A 24122-nucleotide genomic window follows, 5' to 3' on the forward strand; every position below is an offset into this window, starting at 1 on the left:
CAATATTTCGACTTTTTGGCAATAATTTTCTGCCTAAAAAAGTGCGTATAATGGATGATAAGATAGTGAAATTAAGAACAACAAACAAAACATCAAAACAAAACAATTTCTAGTTTTTTTTTTTTTTAGTTGAAATTTCCAGATTTTTCCAAGTTTTTATCCAAATTTCCTAGAATTTTCCAGAATAAAAAAAATCCCTGATAATTCCTGGGTTTTCCAAGTAGATGGCCACCCTGTCTAGAAAAAAAAGTGGACTACTTATTTTCAGGTGAAATCAATTTAAATTGCGGCTTGAGGTGACTAGTCCTGGGGTCAGAAAAATGTTCTAAAATCAATATTTCTAAATAGTATTTGTTAAAGATAATAAAAACTGGTACTAAACTGCTTGATTAGAGACAAAAATCATTAACAAAATGGTGACCTCTCAAAATTACAATAACCATTATTCACTTAAAAAGTTTCAGTTGACAATAAAAAATCACATTTAAATTGGAAAAAAATTTGTAATTAGGAACTAAAACAAATCTTACTGAACATAAAGACATAAAAATGAGATAAACTGGATAAATAAAATCTCTGAAATATGCGTCAACAACTACAAAAAATATTTTTTTGAAATAATGGCTTCTGAAGTTAGATGTTATACTGTTATCATAAATAAATTGCTATCATTACTTAAACAGAAAAATTGGTTCTTGGTCCATAAAACCCTTTCAATGTCAAAAATGTAGGATAATACCTATTGACTCCATTTCAGAATAGGTATTATTCTGAAACAGAATTAAAAAGGTACTACTATGTCAATTTTTATCGAATAAACTTGACTCAATAGTCTGAACCATGAATAAATATGCTTACAAATTATGAATAATAAAAAAAAATTAAAATTTACATATAAGTACAACTCTTTCAATAGTTCAGTTCAGCGGTGAAAAGAAATTTTCCCAAAACATATATCTTACAATTTTAACATGAGAGTTGCATTTATCGATGATGCAATAGTATGAAAGATATTAACTTGATAAGAAAAAGTTTATCTGAAAAGTTGAAAGCATTTAATTAAATACAATCAATCAGCAATACAATCTAGACACACAGAAACATAATGACTTAATCAGGCGACATATAACACTACAATAACATGTTTATTAAAAAAGCAAATATATAAATATAAGTTACAAAAACTTCAAACATTTTCTAGAATTACAAAGCCATTTCTCCAACTACCAGTGGTTCTACTTCTAAAGTCTTTAAGTTTAAAAGCAAACAAGAAAATGTATCTACAAACTTGGGAATAGATATCATCATCACATTCTTATCATCTAGAAGGGAAAAAAACACAAAATAAATGAAAATATTGGCATTACTAATAACATTCATTCATATAGAGAAGACTACGAAAGTTTTGAGTTCTATCGATTTGTCTTTGAATAGCATAAAAAAAAATTGATTGTTACATGCTCAATGAGATGACAGAGTAATGTGACAAACAAATAATTGTGGAGAAAACCCACACATTGAAATCTGAACTAATTTTTCAGATTTGAACACTCGAAAGGGCATCTTTCTTACCACATATCACTAAACACTGCAGGCAATAAATAGATAATCCCCTGACCCATATTCACAATATGTGTCTAATTTGAAAACAACTCTTGTTTCTCAACAATTATAAGAAATGATGGAAGATGCATCATTGATAAAAAAATACTACTTTGACCATAAAGTGTGTAGTAATTTAATTGGATGAGAATTGGAAAATTATTTTTACTATCATATGGTACTACTATTATTAGGTATCCCTTATATGACACATTGAAAAATTGCTCAAAGTTTTCTTTACATTAAAAAAAAAAAAATTATCTATGCTTTTTGTTTTTGTTTTTTTTTGAAATCATGCCTAAATTTAAGGGCTTAATTCAGTACTTTGTAAATTTCCAAAAGAGTAAGAGAAAAGATTTTAAATATTAAGAACTATCATCAAGTTAATATTTTTTTGTTTTGTATAAGGAACTTGTAAAAAAAATACAGTCAAATCTTATTAGTATGAACCTAAAAGGAACCACTAAAAATTTTGTAATATGAAAAATTTTAGAAATCAAAAATGAAACATTTTAATCAAATATTAAATATTTTTAACAATTTAGTCAAAACTATTATACTGATACTTTTAAAAGTTATATAATATACATCACTTTAACCCTTTAACACCGATAGGACACCACTGTCCCATTTATAAATAAAAAAATTTAACAGCCTAATAACAAGCAAAAATATAGAAATATGTATATTTCTCTTCATTATATATAAATAAAGTGATATACACTGGTGGACAAAATTAAGAGATGCAAAGCATTTTCGCACATTCATTCGCACATGCAAGATACCCGCACATCGCTCATTGTGTTTGACAATGGTTCCGTGAAAGCCCAGAGGTACAGGCAGGTGGTCCTAGAGCTCTATGTGCGTCTTTTCAGGGGCGCTGTTGGCCCCGAGTTCATTTTTATGGACTACAATGTGCGACCACGTAGGGCTCTCATGGTTGATGAGTATCTGGAGAGCGAGGATATCCAACAAATGGATTGGCCAACCAAATCCCCTGACCTGAATCCTATTGAACATGCTTGGGATGCTCTTGGGAGAGCTATTGCGATGCGCCAACCTCCCCCTAGAACCATTCTGCAGTTAAAAATTGCTCTGGTGGAAGAATGAGAGGGTCTTCCACAAGTCCTCCTTAACTCCCTTATTAACAGCATGCTGTCTGTCTGTCAGGGGTGACCATACACCATACTAGAGGCAACACACACTGTACAAGCCTCACTTTTATTGTCATCTTTTATCCTTAAGTTCAGACTACATTGTATTTATTGGCAATAGGTCTTGCCAGTGAATGGCACTTTCATTTTTATTTTGCATACTTTATTATCATGGAATAAGCTATATCCATACCAAATTTCATTTATTTATATTCAGTATTTTTTAAGATATTTGGGAAAATGTCTTCCATCTCTTAATTTTGTCCACCAGTGTATATATATAGTGTGAAATTGTTTTTTTCATTTATATTTAAAATTTCATCAATAATCGATTTTGTAAATTTAAGACAATTCAATAATGAATAACTGTTTCTCTTAGATCTAAATAACTGAAAATAAGAGCAATTTTAAAAATTATTCAGCTATATTTGAATGATTTTGACTTTAACACAGAAAAAAGTGCCAGTGTTCCATGCTGTATTTTATAATAATAAAATATTAAAATACTATATATATAACATTTTTTACACATTTTGATCTAAATTAATACAAAAAACGCAGAAAGTAAGAAAAATATGTTTAATAAAAAATCTCTGTCAGGGTTAAAAAAAAAGTTTCTTTAAACAATGTGAATAGGTTTGCTTCGTTATTTGATTTTATATTTTGCTAAAATTCTTTTTTTTTCCCTTTTTTCTTTTTTGATAACTCCTCATGCTGTAACCTCTTTTAATATTTATAATTCTCTCAAATCACCACTTATACAACGTTTTTGTCCACATAAGTATAATTCATTAATTATAAACATAATTCATTAAACATAAACATAATTCAATTAACAACTTCCTTTCCTTCCAGTCTTATAAGCAGACATTCTTTCCTTATTTAAGGTAACATACTTTGCATGTCTACTTTTTCAACAACCTTTTCAAACACAATAATTATTTATTTTTTATTTAGGCTTCAAGAAATGGTTCATAAAATTATTAGAAAAAATGTGTTTAAAAACTGAAAATTAAAATAGAATTTTTAATTCGTCGGAAATTAGAAAGTTTTTTCTCGCAATGAAAAATATTTATAAAATCAAGAGGTACTTCGATTTGGCTAAAAGATTTTAACTATTATCAGTAGAGCAGAATGTGGATTTTCAGTTTTTTTGTAAAATTAAAAAAAAAATTGTATAATCAAAGTTTGTGATGTTCGACAAGATATATTCATAAAATTACCTTAGTCTGTTTGTGAACAACAACAAAAAAAATTTAACAAAATTGCTGCAAAAAAAATCATATATTTAGACAATTGGTGAAAACTTTGACCAAAGAATTATAGATTAATTTGGATAGATCAATATAAGTACAAACATGTATCTGGTACTTGCTGAAAATAAAAAATGTATTTACTCAGAAGAAAAAAATACATTAAATTCGATTCAGATATTTAGTAATGATGGACAACTTTAGGTGAGTGTGAACTGAAAACAGATAAAAATATGATATTTACTTGTCAAATAAAAAATTAAATTGTGAACCAAGAGGGTGATAGAGGTTAAAGTTCTAGAATTTCATGACCAAAGTCATGATGATGGCTAAGTGTTACCCTAAAAATATTAGGTGGAAGTAGCAAGTTAATACTAAAAACTCTTTACAGAATATATAAAACTTTAAAAAAAAAATTTTAAAAAATTCAATTAATTTTATTATTTTCAAATTAAAATGAATGAAAATTGAGATTTTAAGAAATTTCTCAATTATAATTAATGTAATATTTCTTAGAAATATTTCTTAATTCAAAATACTCATTTTAATCAAAAAATTTAAAACTGTATGCATTTACTGGAGGATTTAGACTTTTTTAAAAAGTATAATTATGTAAAAATGTTTTTTAAAAAAGTAACAATCAGGACTCAATGATTTGAATAAAATGATTAAAATGAGCGATTTAAACCATGGTTTAAACCCACAGAGTTTAAGAAAAAATTAATTCAAGTAAAAGTCAATGATTAAAATACACGTTACATTTTAAATGAAATTTTGACTAGTGAGAAAAATAAAATTTAATCATCCTTTTATATTTTAAAAAGTAAATTAAAATCTTAAAACTTTTCAAATATTATCAGGATTACTAACTATTAACAAAAAAGTACAAAAGTTTTTTTAAAAAAACAATACAAAAGTCAGTGATAAAAAATTGTTAAGTGACCAACATAAGGTGCTTTTCTTATTTCTTGTACTTTCTATCAGAACACATTTATATAAAAGTATGATTTTTTTTATCATTTGTGTAATATAAAATAATATATGTGGATATTATATCATACTTTAGTACTTAAATGCCATGAATTTAAAGAAACAATTTTATGTTATTGTATTCTAATCAATGCATTTTCTCATAATTTTTTTAGGTGAAACATAAAATCTTGAACAGAATAGAAAAATTAAGAACATAAAAATAGAGAATCAGTCACATAAATTTAAACTTTAAGAAATATAACTAAAGATTTAATAAATTTAAAACATTCAAAGTTCGATATATATTCAATATAAAAAGATATTCACAAAAATTTAATTCAAATAAGAAATATATATTTTCTTTTCATTAAAAAATATAGTTTTAATTTCCCCATCTAAAAATAGAATAGACAAAAGCTGGCAAAAATAAATGTCTACAATGAAGCATTAATTAAAAAAAGATTAAAAAATATCAACAGTTTTGTTGCCAAATGCGAATTTATGGTTGCAGATTATCACAAGATGATTAGAAAAATTCTACTCTTGGTAACAATATTAAAATGCCTGCTTTGGTTATCTGTATTATTTGCAATAAAGAATGATAGGATACATTATAAACATATTAAATTCTGCTCACAGTTAATGTAATATATTAACTACTTATCAATTTTTCGTTGATATTTTGTTAAAATACATACATTATTTTAAAAGAATTAATGCAGGTGGCAATTATATAAAATACCAGTGGTAAATTAAATAATCAAATGAATTAAAATTATGCAATGAAATAAATGTGGCTAATAGCTTTAATCTTCAAATCAAAATCCTAAAAGAAGCAAATCTTAAATCATAGTTAATGAAAATAAATGTGTATGAATTATGGTTATTTAATTAATAATCTCTATACATATGCATACCATAGGACCTTTTTGCTATTTTGGAAGCATTCCCAGAAAAATAAATGTGAGGACATTCAGTAATAATAAAAGGATCCTTGTCAGGAAATGGATAACAATCTGAAACAATTAAAGCCATTATTAATAATATTATTCTAATTAAGAATAAAAAGCTCCTCAATTATATTAGTTCAATATTTATTTCAACATAATTAACAGTACATAAAAAAACTGGAAGAGTGAGCAACTTTGAATATCATAAGTCATCTGTAATTTTAAATAACATTTTCTTATAATTTTATGTATATATATATATACATGTAATTTTTATATAAATTTAAACAATATATAACTAATAAAAATTTTCCTACATTTTAAGTTTTGTATTTAACTATTTATTAATTATTCAATTTCAACAGTAAGAAAATATTAAGTTTTCACAAAACATTATTTCTTCTGTTAGTTTGTAGATTTATAAATTTATATTTCTCCTGTAAAAAACAAAAATCATTTATCATCGGGCAAATGTTATGCAGAACTATCAAAACAATCCCGATCATGTGTCAGTAATTACTATGCAAATCAGTCTCCTTAATACATAATAATTATAAATATAATAACACACGTCATAATAATTATTAAAAAAATTAGGTAGTTTTTTCCATTGCTTGTTTTTAGAATCATTCCTAATGTAGTGTGTATTATTATTATCAGAACAACAATCATATTTTTTATCTATTAATCAGAATAAAATAACTATCAATCTGATAAGCAGAAAATTTATACATAGTTCATGCTTACTTTTACAGAAGTGCCAATTTTCCAAATCAGCCATTAGTAAGCAGATGTACAATAATAAAGAAATTTATAAAGTCCGTGTTTAGGAAAATTCAGATTAGCACAATTGTAAGGTGCATATACTACCTAATTCTATATAGGTATATAATACACCTATTTAATATAAATTTCATTAATATTATATAGCTACATAATATTAATGAAATTATACCTGAATTTATTATTTAAATAAAAAAATAACACTTAGATAAAAGTACTAAAAAATTACACAACACTGAAATTTTATTATTCATTATAAAATTAAATTAATTACTCAGATTCAAGTTGATTACTTGGAAATTAATATTCTAGTTTTCAGTAAAATTGCAACTAACCCTTATTGTCTTTTTTATCATCCTGCAATTGAACCACTAAAAAATTTTTATCACAGCATATCAGATTTGAGTTCACATTTTTTTGCTTTTCTATAAAAGAAGGCGGTTTTAGAATAGCTTGACGAATGGGGAGAAATTAGATTTATTCGTTTTTTTCTTCTTCTAGTTTTATAATTCATCATAAAATTCAATTAATTACTCAGATTCAAGTTGATTACTTGGAAATTAATGTTCTAGTTTTCAGTAAAATTGGAACTAATCCTTATGGTCTTTTTTTGGAAGGGGAGAAATTAGATCTTTTTGCTATTTGTTTATTTTGCCTTGTTTATTACTTTTAAAAATTTTCAAAAACCTTTATTTTAATTACTCAATCATAAGACCATAATCTCTGCTATGATATCGTAATAATTACAGATAAATCATAATAGTTGACACCTCTACCAATATCATGTAAATCAGTATCATATCGTGTAGTTAATAACATCATATAAATTTGTAAACTCACTCAATGTGTCAGGTGCTGTAGGTAGTAAATGACCCCAATCTAAATTCTTATGCATTATATCCAGAGTATCTGAGAAACTGCTATAAGACTGGATATCTTTTATATTTTGGCCAGAAGTTCCCAGGAGTCTTAACAAGACAATATGGAAAAAGTGACTTATTTAGAAAATCACAAAACATATAAATACAGTAAATCAATCAATACTGAACAATACAAACAACTATTTTTTTAATTAGGTGTATTTAATTATATCACATCTGTTAGCATGTTGAATTAGTAATAAAGGGGTGTAGAATTAATCTTATAAGATAAATTTGTTAAACAAATAAATTGAGTTTTAAATATTCAAGATTTGTTTACCACTTTTCATAATTTAATCTCAAATGCATTAGTGTTGTAAGTATAAAAAATCATATTTTTGTAATCTCTGTAGACATCATTTATGAGGACACAATCCACATAGATAAAATTGTGTCTACCTGGCGACTAGTTGACACTCAAATTATATTTGGAAATCTGGAGTAAATGACAATATAAGTTTAAATTGTTTCCTGGCAGTTAGAAACATCTTTTTACATCATTAAAAGAACAGCCCATGTGCAAAATTCGCAGGTTTCTAATAGTCAATTAAAATGTTGACTATTTTTTAAGTAACTAGAATGCTCAAATAGCAACTGCAGTTTAGGGGCTGATGACAGTAGTCAAAATTACAATTGTTTCCAAAACATTGCAAGCAAAATGTAGCTCCATTTTATAGTTAATTGGCATTTTGCACACTTTTTGACAAAAATATAATAAGACACAAAATAAAAAGAAATTATAACAAAAATAAAAATTTGAAAACTATATTTTTAAGAAAATTAAATAAGAGAAAACTCTATTTTTACCACATCAAAATCAAAAATGTAAGGTCACTTTAGCAATATACATTCATCAACACCTTAAATCCTTACACATCATTCGAAACTGATGAGTTCAATGTTTTTTGTTTTAGGTGTATCAAAAATTAAATACTTTCTGCTCTTTAGCCTAACTGAAAAAATGTAGTTTTAAAAATTATTTCTTTACGTTGAACATTTTAAAATTTTAACTGTAATTTTCAATGCTAATACCAAAAATTTTGAGTAATTATGGAAATATTTAATTACATTTATATTCTCTAAATCAATAAGAGATTCAGATACAAGACAGACGTAAACATGAAAAACTTTATTTATTTCATGTTTATATAACATGACTCATTTTCGTATCAATCTGAATTACTGTGTAATACCTGTTAATTATACAAAACTAGATAATAAAAAAAAATACAACTATATTTAAATCCTTCTAACTTATCCTAACACACTCTTAAAAAAATTATATAATAATTCTTTTCAAAGTTAGTGCTGATTAAAGTAAGTTGACCTCGTTATAATGCTCAATTAAATAAATTATAATCTATTTGCGGTTTTATTTATATTGCTCTCAACAAAGTAAAAAATGAAAGAAAATATTGTGAACAGATATAAAAAATAAAATAATAAAAAATTATATAATTCTAAATTAATATGCCTCAAACTATTTAACTGAATTAATAAAAAAAAATTTTGTCCCTCACTTGACACCATCTATACAGGCTTCATATGGGTTTGTCACAACATGAAAAGTAGAATAAGCAGAAGATCTGGGAAACATACAAGGATGGAAAGACTGTTGAGGCATTAAATGATTTGTAGGATCTGATTCTCCGGGCATTAAATCAACATCCACAGATGTCTTAAATAAAAACATAAATATAAGAATTTCAGGGATAAAAATGCAAAGAAAAAAAATAAAGAAATGGGTGCAAAATAAACAATATAAATTTATTTATTTATTTTTGTATAATAGCCTAATTATACAGTCCTAAAAGTATTACAATTTAAATTCTTTTGACAAGCCATGGCTAAAATTTAGGATGTTCATTTTTAGAGAGTATTTATTCAGGGGTCTGTCCAGGTCAAATTTACTACCGTTTAGTGGTACCTTCACAAATTCAACTTTAGGAAAAATGGTAGTTTCACAAAATCTTTTTTCTTAAAATTTTATTTTTGCATCCCGTAAGAAATGATGTATCCATATTTTTACAATGTTTTTGCGTTGATTTTTTTAATTTTTCACAAATTATGTCTAAATTTTCACAAAATAGGTACCTCTCAAAAAAACCTAGACAGATCCCTGTTATTTTATAACAGTATTTATCAAATCGAAGAGTAATTTTTTTAAAAGTTGTAGATTTCAAATTTGTGATCCTGAAATAGAATAAAATGGCCGAAGTTAAAAATGTTCTTTTAGAATAAACAAAAAATTATAAGTGGAATCAGTCTTCTTTACATATCTTTCAAAATTCTACTTATCCTTTTTGACAGACTCCTACCATATGTCTAGAATATGATCAGCAATTACCGGAGCAGATTTAGAAGGGAAAGATCACTGACAGGGCAAATTATCAACCTAAAACAGATTTTTGAAAAATGTAGTGATTTTGGAATCAAAATAATCTTTTTCTCAATCCACTTCAGAATAGCTTATGACTGTATTAATAGAGATTTTCTTATAGAGGCAATTCATGAATAAACATTTCAGAAAAATTTTTTGTCCTTATAGCCTTATTCAGAAACATATATGCATACAAAATAACTTCATTGAACAGCATGAGGTCAAGAATGGAGTGCAACCAGAAAACCAACTAGCTTGTCTCAAATTTAACTTAGAATTTGAAAAAGTAACAGAAGATTCAGGGATCAATACCAAATGAACTATTTTTAATAAGTCAGTTATTATTCTGGTCAATGTAAATGACATCTGTTTAGTGGCCTGGGCCTTACAGGCTAGTAAACAGGTATTCACAGACTTGAAACAAAATGCAAGAAAAATTAATTTGTCATTAAAACAAATTATATGCCTCGTTTTTAGTTCAATCCACAAATTACCCATTTAGAAAGTGAGATTTAGAAATTTGAAAAGATTAACAGTTTTACAGTTTCTGGAGTGGAAATAAACGACACAACAATACACAAAAGAATTACACTTACAAATTGATGTTCTCATAGCCAGAAGAAATGTCTAAATTCCGATTTTTTTTAAAACTGAGAACTAAACTGCTTCGTTGCAAAAGTCAATAAGATTTGTCCTGAAAAATGCATCAGAGACTTGGTCATTGGCTTTATGCAATGCAGCGGCTCTAGGGAGTTCTGAGAGAAAATTTTTGCAAAGTATACTTGGTTGAGATTAGTTATACGATTCATAGAGAAGAAATAATTTAAAGCTTAACATGATTTTTAAAGAACCTGAGATTCTATAATTCGTCAAAATACAGCAAACTAAATGGGCTAGCCATCTGGCAAGAATGCATGAAGATCTCTACTGTAAGAAAGTCCTTTTTGCCAAGCCCATGGGGAAAAGACCTCAATGTAAACAAAAAATTAAAAATACTTTTATTTTTGTCAAACCTAAACATAAATTAACATTTAATTTGTAAAATTCAATCACCACCATGTTTTGCTTTTTCATTTTAGAAAAAACAAAAAGATTATTTTCATTTTTAAGTCAACTTAAATCATGGTTTTTAAAATGGTTTTTTAATTTTATTATTTTCATTGAAAATGGCCAAATATGAAATTGAGCCCAGGGGTGATTGTGATCCCAAGTCAAAATTCCGGAAAATTTCTTGAGTTTAAAAAAAAAAACAGTTTCAATGGGAAAAAAATTTAAACACTGTTTTTTTTTTCCTTTTTCTCAAAATTTCTTAGTTTACTTAAAATATATTTAAAATTTCATACCTATACCATTTACACATGCCTATGATGACCTGGAGAAGTAATTAAAATTTATAAATACGTCTTTCTTGAGTTTATGATTATAATAACTATTTACTGATAAAAAATGAATATTAATCATGAATATAAGCTTATAAAGTATCTCTGTGGCTCTCCCTTACAAACGAATAAAATAAACTGTGTTTTTAAGTTCCACCTTTGAAATTTTGATTTCCGGAAACTTCTGTGATCAATGATTTTTTTAAACGTCTGGATCTTCGATCTCCGGAAACTTCCAGATCACTGTTAGCGAAAATTCCGGAAATCCGGATTTTTTCCGGAGCTCAATCAGCCCTGTGAACCGAAATTAATTAATGCTCTAATGCTATTAACTTTTATCAATAATTTTTTTTTTTTTTTACTAAAACTAAGGGTTTTTTAATGGCAAAAATCAATAAAATTATTTTTACATGTAAAAAATTACTTACAGCTAATTGAACAAGAAAATCATCCATTAGCTTTACACTTTCAATTGTTGATGCTTTAGATTTCCGGGTTAAAATATTCGTCTAAAATGGAAAAAATTAAACAGATTAGTATATTTAATTAATACAGGTATCAGTACATTTTCTTTTATAATTCAAGATATAAACCATTAATAATACAACTAATTTTTCATGAGTAAAATATTTATGATCTAAAATTTCTTCAATTGCATCTTTACTTATTATTAGTTAGTCTTTTAACTAGTCAGTATTTAACCGTAAATATTTACTTGTTTTTTTCACTTATGTAAATTTGTTAGTTTTAACTTATATTCAATCCTTTGCAGCAAACCATTAATTTTTCTTTTTCATTTGATATTTATTTAATAATTAAAATTTAAAAAAAAAAAAAACGAAAGTTCTTTAAAAAGTATATACACAATGAACTCTTATAAATTTTTACTGCATATTGCAAAAAAAAGGAAAAAACACCTTGATTAATTTCGTGATCTAATGATCAGATTTTCACATAATATGACTCAATGGTTCATTAGTATGACCTCAGATATACTATTTAGTTTGTAAAAAAAATATTTTAAGTTATGAAATACAAAAACATATCTTTTTTCAATGGATTTAGATTTCTTACCCTTAAAATATACATGACAGCGGCAATTTAGGAAATATGATCCCAATAGTTTATTCAGTTCAAAGTTTGAACACTTTTAATGTTAATTTTAAAGTTTGCGTATTTAGATACATTGATAGATAGATTTAGATACTTGTTAAGCAATTGAACATTTTTTGCACACAATTATAAAATCCACTTTTCAAAATAATTTTGAAAATATTTATTTAATATTACTTTATTTAATAACAGCCAAGAAATTTCGAATTTTAAGTTATAAAAATTTCAAAATCACTTTAAAGAATATCATTTTAAAAAGCAAAATAAAAAATTTTGGCAAAATCAGTCATATAGTTTCTGTTGTATTTTAAATGCATAACTATCTAAAAATTGGATTTCTCAGGAAAAATTAGACCGATTTTGATTTAATTTTGTATTTTGCCATAGAAAATTCCATTCATCAAAATGAGGTAAAAATCAGTACACTTTAATGAAATAATTATATGAAATAATAAAAAATAACTAATAATTATAAACATGTTTTGTGTAGAATTACCTTTGAATAAGCAAATTTTATAACTATATGCCAAAATGATTTCTTTTTGCTTAATAAGTTTTTGAGATATATTGAAATATGCAAAAATAAAATTAACCTTCAGGTATCCAAGCTTTAGAACACTCTTCTGACCAAACTATTGAGACTATATTTACCAGACCTGCTACATTTTGTGGGTAAGGCCAAAAAAAAGGTATGATTATTTATTGAAAGTATGTTTTTATGTATACAACTTAAAATGTTGTTTGCACATATTAATTAGCAAATTTGAGGTCATCCCTATGAACCATTAAATTTGAGTCCTAGTATGTGAAAATCTGATTATTAGATCAATCATTATTCAAAATGCTTAGTTTGTTTGTTTTTTCTTTTTTGTTCCTTTTTTTTTTTTTTTTTTTTTTTTTTTTTTTTTTTTTTTTTTTTTTTGTTTTAATTTTTTTTTTCTTTTATAATACTTATTACCCATCTTCTTTTTTAAATCCGTAAGCCAGTGATGGAAAGTTTCTTCCGTAGTGGTAAAAATTTAAAATGGAAAAAATTTACCTAGTAGAACTATGTTTCTTCTAACATAAGTGGAAGAAACTCATATTTAAAAATAAATACCAAATAATAAAACAAGTTTTTAACAGTTGTAATTGCAATCTAGTTTAAAAAAACAGTAATAATTTCGAATTTATTAAAACAACATTTTTAAATACATGAAAACTGAAAAGCAACAAATTGCAAAAAAAAATAAATGTAATGATTTTTTTCCCTATAATTATATAAAGAACTATTACAATATCATAATCAAATTTTATTACCACAATCATTAAAACAAATCACAAACTAAACATATACGCAACTACAAATCTACTTAATTCACAAATACAAATGACATTAATTTTTAAAATTTAAATAATTATGTTTTTTATAGAAGTAGAAGAAAACTTTTAACTTTCCATGTCAAATTTTACATCTTAATGTAAAAGAATAAAACAGATCTTAACATTTCCCCAAAAAACAAAGTATATCAGTGCATTTCTTTTTTTTTCCTCCATTGTATAAAGAAAGAAATTTTTTATAGACAGATAATAAAATGTTTCTTTTTCGTATTAAATGCCTCTTAATCTAAATTTAAAAAAATAATAATAAATCAGATAAATTAAAGTACATTCTCTATTACAAAAAGATTACTGTTAACAATTTTTTTAGAAATTTCCATATTTATTTTGGCCATCTTTTAAAAATGATGATCTGATCTAATTTGAGAATTAATTCTCACCTTAAAGAAATCTTTTATGCAAAAAAACTAATCAACCAAAATCTTTCAAAACATTAACTAAAAAGAATTTTGATGTATAAATAAAATTAAAAATATATGAGAAATGAAAAATACAATAAAAAAATCAATTCATTCTTACTTTATGGGCATCTTTCAAGCTTTGGCCAATACTATTTCCAGCAATTATAACTCGAACAAGTTTAGAAAACTTTTCGTGATCCGGAGAACTTCCCAGGCTTCCATTAATTAAATCAATTAAAGTTTGCAAGGGAAAAGTGACATTTGCATTTGAAAAACAAAGTCCAGAGATAAATAGCACATACCTGAATTGAGAAAAAGTAATTTTTGTAGATAATATCGATTTGAAACTAACCAAAATTATACAATATATAAAGCAAGACAGATTTGTCTTATCTGCCCAACTCTGTGTAATAAAAACAATAATTAAATAAAATAACATCCCGCTGTTTGAGAATAAAAAAAAATTTGACATCTTTTCTTCTGATGCACCACCATTGAATAGATATTTGCATGTTGTTTGCATAAATGTGATTTTTGGGCATGGACTTAAGAAACATTTTTTTCTGCAATTTGAATTACAGAAAAAAAATATTTTTTAGGGAACTCTGAGGTAAAATAGATTACCTATCGAATATGTTATGTATAAGTTAATTTGTACACATGTTGAATAATTACTTAGTTTTTTTAAGAATAAAATTTTAATTTAATTTTGCTGAAAATTTTCTCTTTATTACAAAATGTTTAAGCTTTTTTAGGAAAACTAAGGGTAGTTGAATACATGTAACAGCAATGTCAAGTGTTAAGAGTGTCAAAGAAACTGGGAGAATAATTTTTACTTACTTTGTATCTTGAAAATTACTACTAATATGAAAAACATTCATTCTTATCAGATGTGTTGTATGATTATACAAGACATAACCTTTGTTTTTTATTGTAATTGCTCATAATATGTTGCAATAAATTATATCATGCAACAAAAATTTTATCAATTTTATTTTTTTGTTATAGTTGCAACTTTAAATATCTCATCATATAAATCAGGGAAGATTGTGAGCCCAACTCAAAAATCCTGAATATTTCTTGAGTAAAATCATTAATGACTCTTTTCAAAAAATTAATGTCTTTATAAATTCCCTGATTGATCCAGAGCACAATCATCTCTGATAAATACTATTTTAATGCTTTGATACAAATCATGCAAATAATATTTATGAGAGCTATCTGAAACAATATGTAATTTTATTTAAAGTTATGTTTTTAAAATGTGTTTCTATTTTTGTTCTATTAGTTTTGCAGCTCTACAGTTTGTTACAGACCAAGGATGTCACCAAGTTTGTTCAATTGAAAATTATCTGCAGCCACAGTTTTCCAACAATTGACCCCAATTTCATGCAATGTTTTCTGAACTGTATCAAGCCATCTGGTGTTTGGTCTACCTCTTTACCTTTTTCCTTCAGTTTTGAAATTTCACTTTTTAAATTGGATTTAAATCATTGGAATTACACGATTAATGAATGTCCAACTTTATTACTGGTGTATAAGTCGACTCCCTGCTTTTTGTACAATTTTGGGGGTTTGAAAATCAACTTATACACTGATCTATACAGTATATAGATGCACATTAGAATGAATATACAAATTAAAATTTTGGAGAATTTCACTTAACTCTTTAAATTTCAGGATAAGATATCCATATGAATAATTCAAGAAAAATTTAAATCAACCTTTCAGATTACAATATATATCACTTGTAACTTAACAATTAACTAATTGAGTATGCAAGTTCTAAAATATTTAAAATATCATACTTATCATCTGTGAAAACAGGATAACTCAAGGGATTAGCTACAAATGGGTGGCAAACATCTTCAACAAAAAATTTTCCACTTTCTTCTGTGTAACCAGAAACAGCTATGTTTACCCCTATAAACAATAAAGTTTATAAAAGAATAAGGAAATTACGTGCTTAAAAACATAATAAACAATTAAATATAACAACAGAAACAATGATGAAGAAATAAGTCTGAAATTAATATCCAGTTAATATCTCTAGTTTCTTAAATATAACTTTAATTTCATGTGAAGAAATTTTTCATCAATCACTCTTTTTAAGAAGTTAGTTATTTGTAAACTAAATGAGACCACTTTATAATATTAATTTTCTTACCAATCCATCTCTACTAATTTAATTCTTATCTGTAAAATTTATGAAATCATTTTAATATTTATACCATATATGTTCAAATACAGGGTTGCCACCCTCTTTGCTTTGGGTGATAGATTTTGTAAAATGGTAGAAAAATTACACTTAATTGAGCAGAATTTTCATTAATTCTGAAAAGATATTAAAGGTCTTACCACAAAGTAATTGGGGTTTATGTTTAAAGACATTTTATAAGTATATTTTAATTATTTATAAAAAGTGATAGGAAAAAAAGATTCATAATCATATTTATAAAATCAAGTTATTGTAAACAGGGATCTGTCTAGGTTTTTTTGAGAGGTGAAATTTAGACATAATTTGTGAAAATTAAAAGTTTTATTAAAAAATCAACTCAAAAATATGGATTTATCGTTTCTAATGGGATACAAAAATAAAATTTTAAGGTAAAGTATTTTGTGAAACTACCGTTTTTATTAGAGTTGAATTTGTGAAGGTACCGCTAAACAGTAGTAAATTTGGCCTGGACAGACCCCTGGTAAATAATATAAAATACGGTTTTCAGCCAAATAACTATTATTCATCACATTCCTAATTCTTATATAAACTCTATTAGAAAAAATTTGTTTTCAAATGCATGAAAGTATCTCCATTTCCTTTACTATGTAGAATCAATCATGTAGTACAGTGGTTCCTGAACTTTTTTGTCACATAGACCCCTTGTCATGTTTTTCATTTTCGGGTAGACCCCCTGCTATTGATTTTTTGTAAATTTATCAACTTCAAATTTATTTTTTACAGCTGGTATAGTGCTATTTAATGCGAAAAGTTTAAATTTCTAACTGTAGTGAAGTGTAGTGTAAAAAACATAAGAAAAAAACCCATATTAATTTTATACATTTATTAATTAAATTCAAATTAATTTACCAAACCAATTAATTTACCAGAAACCAATTTACGGCGGAAAAATACTTTTTTGTTACAAAATAAAATCTTATACATAGAAAAAATAAAAATGTATGCGGGCAGAGCTACAGGCAACTACTAGTTTATAATAATTCAGTTTCATACATCAAAAAATAATACTAATAACTTAAATTTTAATAAAATTTTTACTTCACAGCTACTTTTATAAATTATGTAGAAAGTAGATAGATATATGTCTTTTTATTATAAGGTAGTATGCAAAGTAAACAGGTACTATCAGTGTATGTTGATTATTCCATTCATGAAATGCCAAAATTAAAGTCACAAACTGCTTACATGAGATCCATTATCGTTGACCCCCATTTACATTTCACGGACCCCCAAAAATTTTTTTTTTCACTTGACATGGACCCCTTGCAGGTTGGCGTCGATCCCTGGGGGTCGATATACACCACTATGTGAATCACTGATGTAGTCAATCATTCAGTCTTAATTTTAAATATTTTTTTCTAATTTATTAAATAAACAAATAAATTAATTTAATTACATGCACATTTATAAACTCTCCCAAAAAAAATAACAGCTTGGTCCCCCACAAATATAAATAACTATTCTCAATTATACAAAATTGCAGATCATCAGTTTCCCTACCTATAAGGACAAAATTGAATTTTTTATTTATTTACAAGTAATGTCAAGTTTACCAAGGGTTATGAAATCTAGGTTGACATTAATAAATTATGCATTAAGCACATTCATGTAGTAAATACTTAAATTTATATTAATTTTGGATGGGTAACAATATAAATTTGTACATGCCAAAAAAAAATGTGTTTATGTTAATGAGGTTTAATTGCTCTTTTTTATGAACAGTTTATTTTTAATAGTGATAAGAATTGTTAAAAAAATTAATTCTTAAGAAAAAAAAATTATCATTACCAGTAACAAAAGCATGAGGATCAATATTTCCACACAGCATAACTCGTTGTGTATCATCTTCTAATATAACATAATCGTCATCACTAGTATAGTGTTCTGTTACAGGTTGTGGTATCATGTTATGCTGTATAAAATGAATAATAACAATAAAAATTAGTAATTATTAAAAATATTTTTTTCTTAATGCCAAATGACATCTTAAATTCAAAATAATTATATTAAAAAAGTTAATTGATAAAATAAAATATTAAAACGATTTGCATTCTTATCGACTTAAAAAATCTTTACTACAAATATTTTTTCTTTCCCTGTAATTTTATTCTTATTTAGCACGCTCAAAAAAAAATTAAGTTTTAAAGTTATAATGAACTATAACCTTTTTTTTTCTTTTACAAAATGACTACTTGACAAGTTTTAACTTTATTAAAATATTTAAAAATATTTTATACTCATTACTTGCATCATGAAGGAGTATTACTTTTTAAAACTAACTAACACTTTAAAAAAATTAAATTACACTTGCCTGTCATGGTCTCCAGTTTGCAACTCCTACAGAAAAATTGTTTAATGGCACACTACTTAAAAATATGTACAATAAACTATTGTGCTTTTTTTAATGTGGCATTTCAATCATTCATTTAAACACAGATTTCATTCCGTGCTACCTCTTCCTTTTTAAATGGGAGATTTTTTTTTTTTAATTCAATCTTTTTAAAAACTGAAAGCACATGAACACTATTAATGACTATATTAATTAATTATACATCAAACGTAAAGATCTTATTTGTAATTTAAGAACATAAGGCATCCTACAAGCAATTAAAAATAGCATATTCTTTTTTGACTTTCAAAGAATAAAGAAGTTGCAAGATGATGAATTTAATAATTAATCATTCAAACAAAGCAACTTGAATCTAACTAAGAAAATGTTTTTTTAAAGAATGTGTTGTGAATATGAAATTCTGTGTTATTTTACTTGCTTTGTAAACATTTTTGATGTTGCCACTCTCAGAAGATGATTCTCAATCTCAAAGTTTTAAGCAGGTACTACACTAGGCAATTATAAAATTTTATTTTTCAGCAATGTATTATGTCCTATATATCAGTTAAGTGATACAAAACAGTCAAATTGAATTTATATTTTTAAAACTACCATACTGTGCCTCATATAAAATTTGTAACTATTTTGATGTATCAAGTTGTAAAATATCTTTATAGATTCTACTAAATTATAATCACTTGAAGTTACAATTTTAAAACATTGGCAATATATCTACTTCATTAAGAAATATGAATGTAAAAAAATCTAAATTATTACAATAAAAATTAATATTAATAAAATTATTCATAAAAATGCAACAATCATTCTCAACCTTCTGTTAAAATTTTTTGGCAGATAATTTAGCCTATAAAAAATAGTAACTACAATTCACAAGTGTCTGATTACATTTATATAATTTATATATGCATGTGACTTATGCTTTGTGATGATTGAAAAAGTGATGAAAGAGAAAAGTGATGTTCTGTGCTATTGTAAACATGAGAGGTAAAACTAAGATTAGTTCTGGGTTTAAAAGATCTTTAACAAAAAAGCTAAAATCAGAAAAAAAGTTTTAGCATAGTCCTAAATCAATAATTCTGTAAATGCTCTTAGCAGAGATTGCACTTAAAAGATGGCTAAAAAAATAAAAGATTTATATTTTTCCCAAATATTCTTCTTTTGTTTGAGGTGAATCTTTATTTTGTCTCTTGTTTAATAAATATTTTTGCAAGTGTGGCTTTAGAATGAAACAAAAAGTTGAAGTTTCATTTAACATTTTTGGATGAATTTGTTTGCATTTTGCAAAAATATTAACATGGTGGAAATTTTTGACTAGCTGCAATATATTTTCAGAGGAATGTCTAGGTTTTTTTTGAGATGAACCTATTTTGTGAAAATTTAGACATAATTTGTGAAAATTAAAAATTATATTACAAAATCACCACAAAAATATGGATTTATCGTTTCTTACGGGATACAAAAATAAAATTTTAAGAAAAACTATTTCGTGAAACTACCGTTTTTCTAAAGTTGAGTTTGTGAAAGGACCGATAACAGTAGTAAATTTGATCTGGACAGACCCCTGATTTTTAAAGTAACTATGAAAAATTGGATCTACTTTATTATTAATTAACATATTAAACTGAATTAAGCAAGGGAAACAGCTACAAATCTAGACTAATAATAGTACCTCTTCACTTATTTCCTTTAATATAGTAGGATGTAGCTCCATCATTTTAAATATTGTACCTATCACAATCACATGCTCATCTGCCAAAATATCACTTAATTGTTTTACATTTGATGATGAACCTGAAATGATACAAAAATTTTATATTACACAATTTTTTCAATAATTTTTTTGACTGTATAAAAATTTATTAAAAGTTTAAAATATGATAACTGTTATAAAAGCTTACAACTAATTACTATCAGAGCTCATTCTAGGTAAACAGGGCGCAAATCAAAAAAATCCACCCTGTTACCCCTAAAGTAAAATAGTGCCCTGATGTAATAGACTCCATACCCTTTTTGCCCTTTCTTTCCTCAACCCTTCCTTATTTTTCCCCCAAACTCTACAATGGATTTCTTAAACTTATGTTACTTTCAACTCTTTTTATTTAGTTTGTCATTGCTGCACTTTTCTTTGAAAGTTTGCAGTTACTTCCACTATCATTAAATCACAACTACAGACTCTTAAAAACATACATTTATTATTTTATTAATATATGCATGCATTTTAAATAAATTACTAAGCTAATTAACTCAATTTATATGTTAATTTATTAATAAAAATTAGAAATATGATTGCCTAGCTACTTTCAGTAAAGTAAAAAAAAAATGTTATTTTACTAATTGACAATGCTTTTTAATAGAACGTGTAAAGCCCATAGAAAGAAATTATTGCTTTTTTAGAATAATAATGCCCTTTTTTTAAACTTTTGCACCCTGCCCTTTTTTCTGCCTAGAATGAGCTCTGTACTTCTACTACAATTTCTCTACTCAAGAGTGCAGAATATTTCTGATGGAATAAACAAGGTTCTAGAAAAATTTAGGCAGCCTAAGAAATTTTTTATTTCAATTAAAAAACAAATGCAAGGAATTTTTTTACTGAATTAAACTTGAATCAAATCAATAAAATCTATATATTTTTAATACAATATTATGACATGGAAATTAGCTCTGATTTGAGTAATCACTTCTTGACGCGCACGAATTGCATCGATTTCCTCAAAAATCATAACAGAATTTGAAATTGTTTTGTGTTATTTCTACTAATTATTTTTTCTAGACTAATTCAGAAACGCTATAAAACAGCATTTAGTATAACATTGAAGTTTATAACGGCTTTTTATTTTTACATGAGCTACAGTATATACATGCCTTTAAAAATCAAAGATGGTATATCATAGATGAAAAGTTCCATTGCACTTTTACATCATGTAATAAAGATTTTTAACTAGTCTCTAAAAAGTAAAAACTATAGTTTTTTGGAGCAAAATATTATTCTTGAGGTTCAACAATGGGACTAAATTGACTTGATGTGAAGCATGCTCATTTCAAGCTACAATGTTATAGCTTCATTAAACAGGTCTGCAATTACAAATTTCTAAGTCACGGACAAACTGCTGATATTAAAGATACAAATATTGAGGAGATTTCCTTATCGTGATCTGTGGCAAAATAATCGCCAAGTCTTGGAAACTTCTGGGCAGTGTGGCCCGCGAGAAACTAAAAAAAAAACATCACAGAAAGGGACCAACTCGAAATGTAAAACTAGTAGCCACCCCCGGGCAGACATCTACATGCTTTTTTGTTTTGTTTCTTTTTTTAAATTACAAGTCTAAAATCTATTTGGCACCTTGACGATTGAACTAGGCGCGACAGATCACGATACGGAAATATCCACCTCTTCATGACAACTTATTATTAAAACTAACATTCACTGTTTTCATTGATGGATGTCAAAAGGTATTTATTGTACTTCATTCAGTTCTCTTCCAGATAAAAACTTGTTTCAATTTGGAAACTTATGTTTAAACATTCCAGTCCTAAACACATCTATCTTCCATAAAGTATGGAGCTATGTAATTCATTCAACAATCAGTAGCCAAAGGCAACTTACTCTAAATATATACATGATATGTAATATAAAAGAAAAAGAATTTAAACTTACCCCACTTATTCTTCACCTGCTTTTGCAGTAGAGGAAGAGAGCATTTAAGTCTTGCAGTATAAGAAACTGCAAATTGTCTATCAAAAGACCGATCACGGTTAATATATTTATGACATAAATTTTCGAACTTGTAGGAAGGTCTATCATATACTCTAATCTCACAGTTATGAAACATATCATTTTTTGTAAGAATCATTTTCAATATTCGGTTTTGATTTGAGATAAGTTTTAACCGAACGTATTTTGAACGAATAAAACCTCAAAACTCAATGAAGTTACCCGCGCCAAAATCAAAATAAACAGAAACAATTACGCATGTTGCCAATACGCTTATAGCTATCTTTGATATTTTTTTAATAAGAGTGTTCTATAATAGACAGGGTTAGTAATGACGTAGTTGATTACGTCGTCCATGATCCCCTCCCTCTCTAGAGCCCCTGAATTAGACCGTATTAAAGCCGACCAAAGCCGACTGAAGCCGTATTCGTTTCAAAACAACTTTCGAATTGCTCGCATGTTTTCATCTACAATGTGTGTGTGTGGGGGGGGTTATCAACTATGCCAACCCTCATCTATCAAAAGGTACCTCGTGATTGAATCAAGTTAGCATGTCTTATATACCAGTGAATTGATGTTTAATTTTCGTAGTGGCAGTTACGCCACATTACTCCCCCACCAGAATTTTATCAGGGATAGAATTCGATGAACGGATACCACTGGTTGCTGTACTTGTGAAAGACCGGGAGAGAGAGTCACCGGATTTTTGAGTGCTGAAAGTGAGAGATGTATTAACTTCACAGTCGTAGTCGCTCCTGTGTTGCCATTAGCAGTTGAGTGTATGCAAGCTGACGCTGTGTTTAATCGAGACGAGACTAAGTAGCAAAGCGTGAGGAGGTTAATTATGTCGCAGTCACAAGTAGCAAGTCAACTGTTCAGTGTGGACTATACATCGAAGCAGACGTTCCATCAAGTTATTTGCGAAGTGGGCGTTACTGCGTGTACAAATCACGCCCGGGTCACCAATGAAGGGGCTGTTTTAGGCTGAATCATTTTTCCTTCAATATTTTTCCATCCTTAGAATACAAATAGTGAAATAAATGATGACAGGAATAAGAGAATAACACTAGCAATTTATTTTACACTTTTCGGAACAGCAACAAAAACATGATGCCATTCACCACAAAACAAATATATACAAACAAAAGGTTGGAAATTAAATTAAAGAGGGAACATAGAGGACGCTACACAATAAATGACATGTGATTCTTTAAACCTATTAGAAATGTGCTATAGTATAAAATCTAAAGGCGTAACAGCACGACTGAGACTCATTTTTCAAAAAATAACTAATAACAATAATAAAACAAATAAATTCGTTATATAGATCAAAAATCGTCAAATAAATTCGTAGTATATGAATTCGTGAAAAAAAAAAGTGCTTTCGACAAAATACTGAAATAGAGATCTATCGACGAAGACTACTCACTTCTGCCTAGCTTAATAGTATGAGATTGCCGCAGCGCAGCTGATAGGGTGAATTTCGGAAGAGATCACAATTGGTGATAATGCTCTCTTTGGTTATTTCAGTTTC

The 24122-nt window shown here is 26.7% G+C and overlaps 1 protein-coding gene across 1 annotated transcript; it reads right to left on the reverse strand.

Moving 5' to 3' along the window:
* Positions 1-1126: 1126 nt before the first annotated feature.
* On the reverse strand, positions 1127-22956 carry LOC107439327 (DNA polymerase delta subunit 2). Its single transcript, XM_016051883.3, has 10 exons — positions 22532-22956; positions 20546-20667; positions 18315-18438; positions 16096-16210; positions 14406-14589; positions 11822-11902; positions 9155-9312; positions 7555-7682; positions 5899-5997; positions 1127-1322 (listed from the first exon to the last, which is right to left on the reverse strand). Exons 1-10 carry the CDS (start codon positions 22725-22727, stop codon positions 1204-1206), a joined length of 1326 nt encoding a protein of 441 aa, XP_015907369.1. The 5' UTR covers positions 22728-22956; the 3' UTR covers positions 1127-1203.
* Between the last annotated feature and the right edge of the window lie 1166 nt (positions 22957-24122).

This window comes from Parasteatoda tepidariorum, chromosome 7, assembly GCF_043381705.1.
Source record: "Parasteatoda tepidariorum isolate YZ-2023 chromosome 7, CAS_Ptep_4.0, whole genome shotgun sequence".
Taxonomy (NCBI): Eukaryota; Metazoa; Arthropoda; class Arachnida; order Araneae; family Theridiidae; genus Parasteatoda; species Parasteatoda tepidariorum.

Bases quoted from the DNA above. Each gene is read 5' to 3' on its own strand.
- LOC107439327 (XM_016051883.3), bottom strand. From the start codon at position 22,727: ATGATTCTTACAAAAAATGATATGTTTCATAACTGTGAGATTAGAGTA. The intron at 18,439-20,545 runs GTACTATTATTA...CATTTTATACAG, and splicing joins TAAAGGAAATAAGTGAAGAG to CATAACATGATACCACAACC. The intron at 14,590-16,095 runs GTATGATATTTT...TTCTCAATTCAG, and splicing joins CCTGTTTTCACAGATGATAA to GTATGTGCTATTTATCTCTG.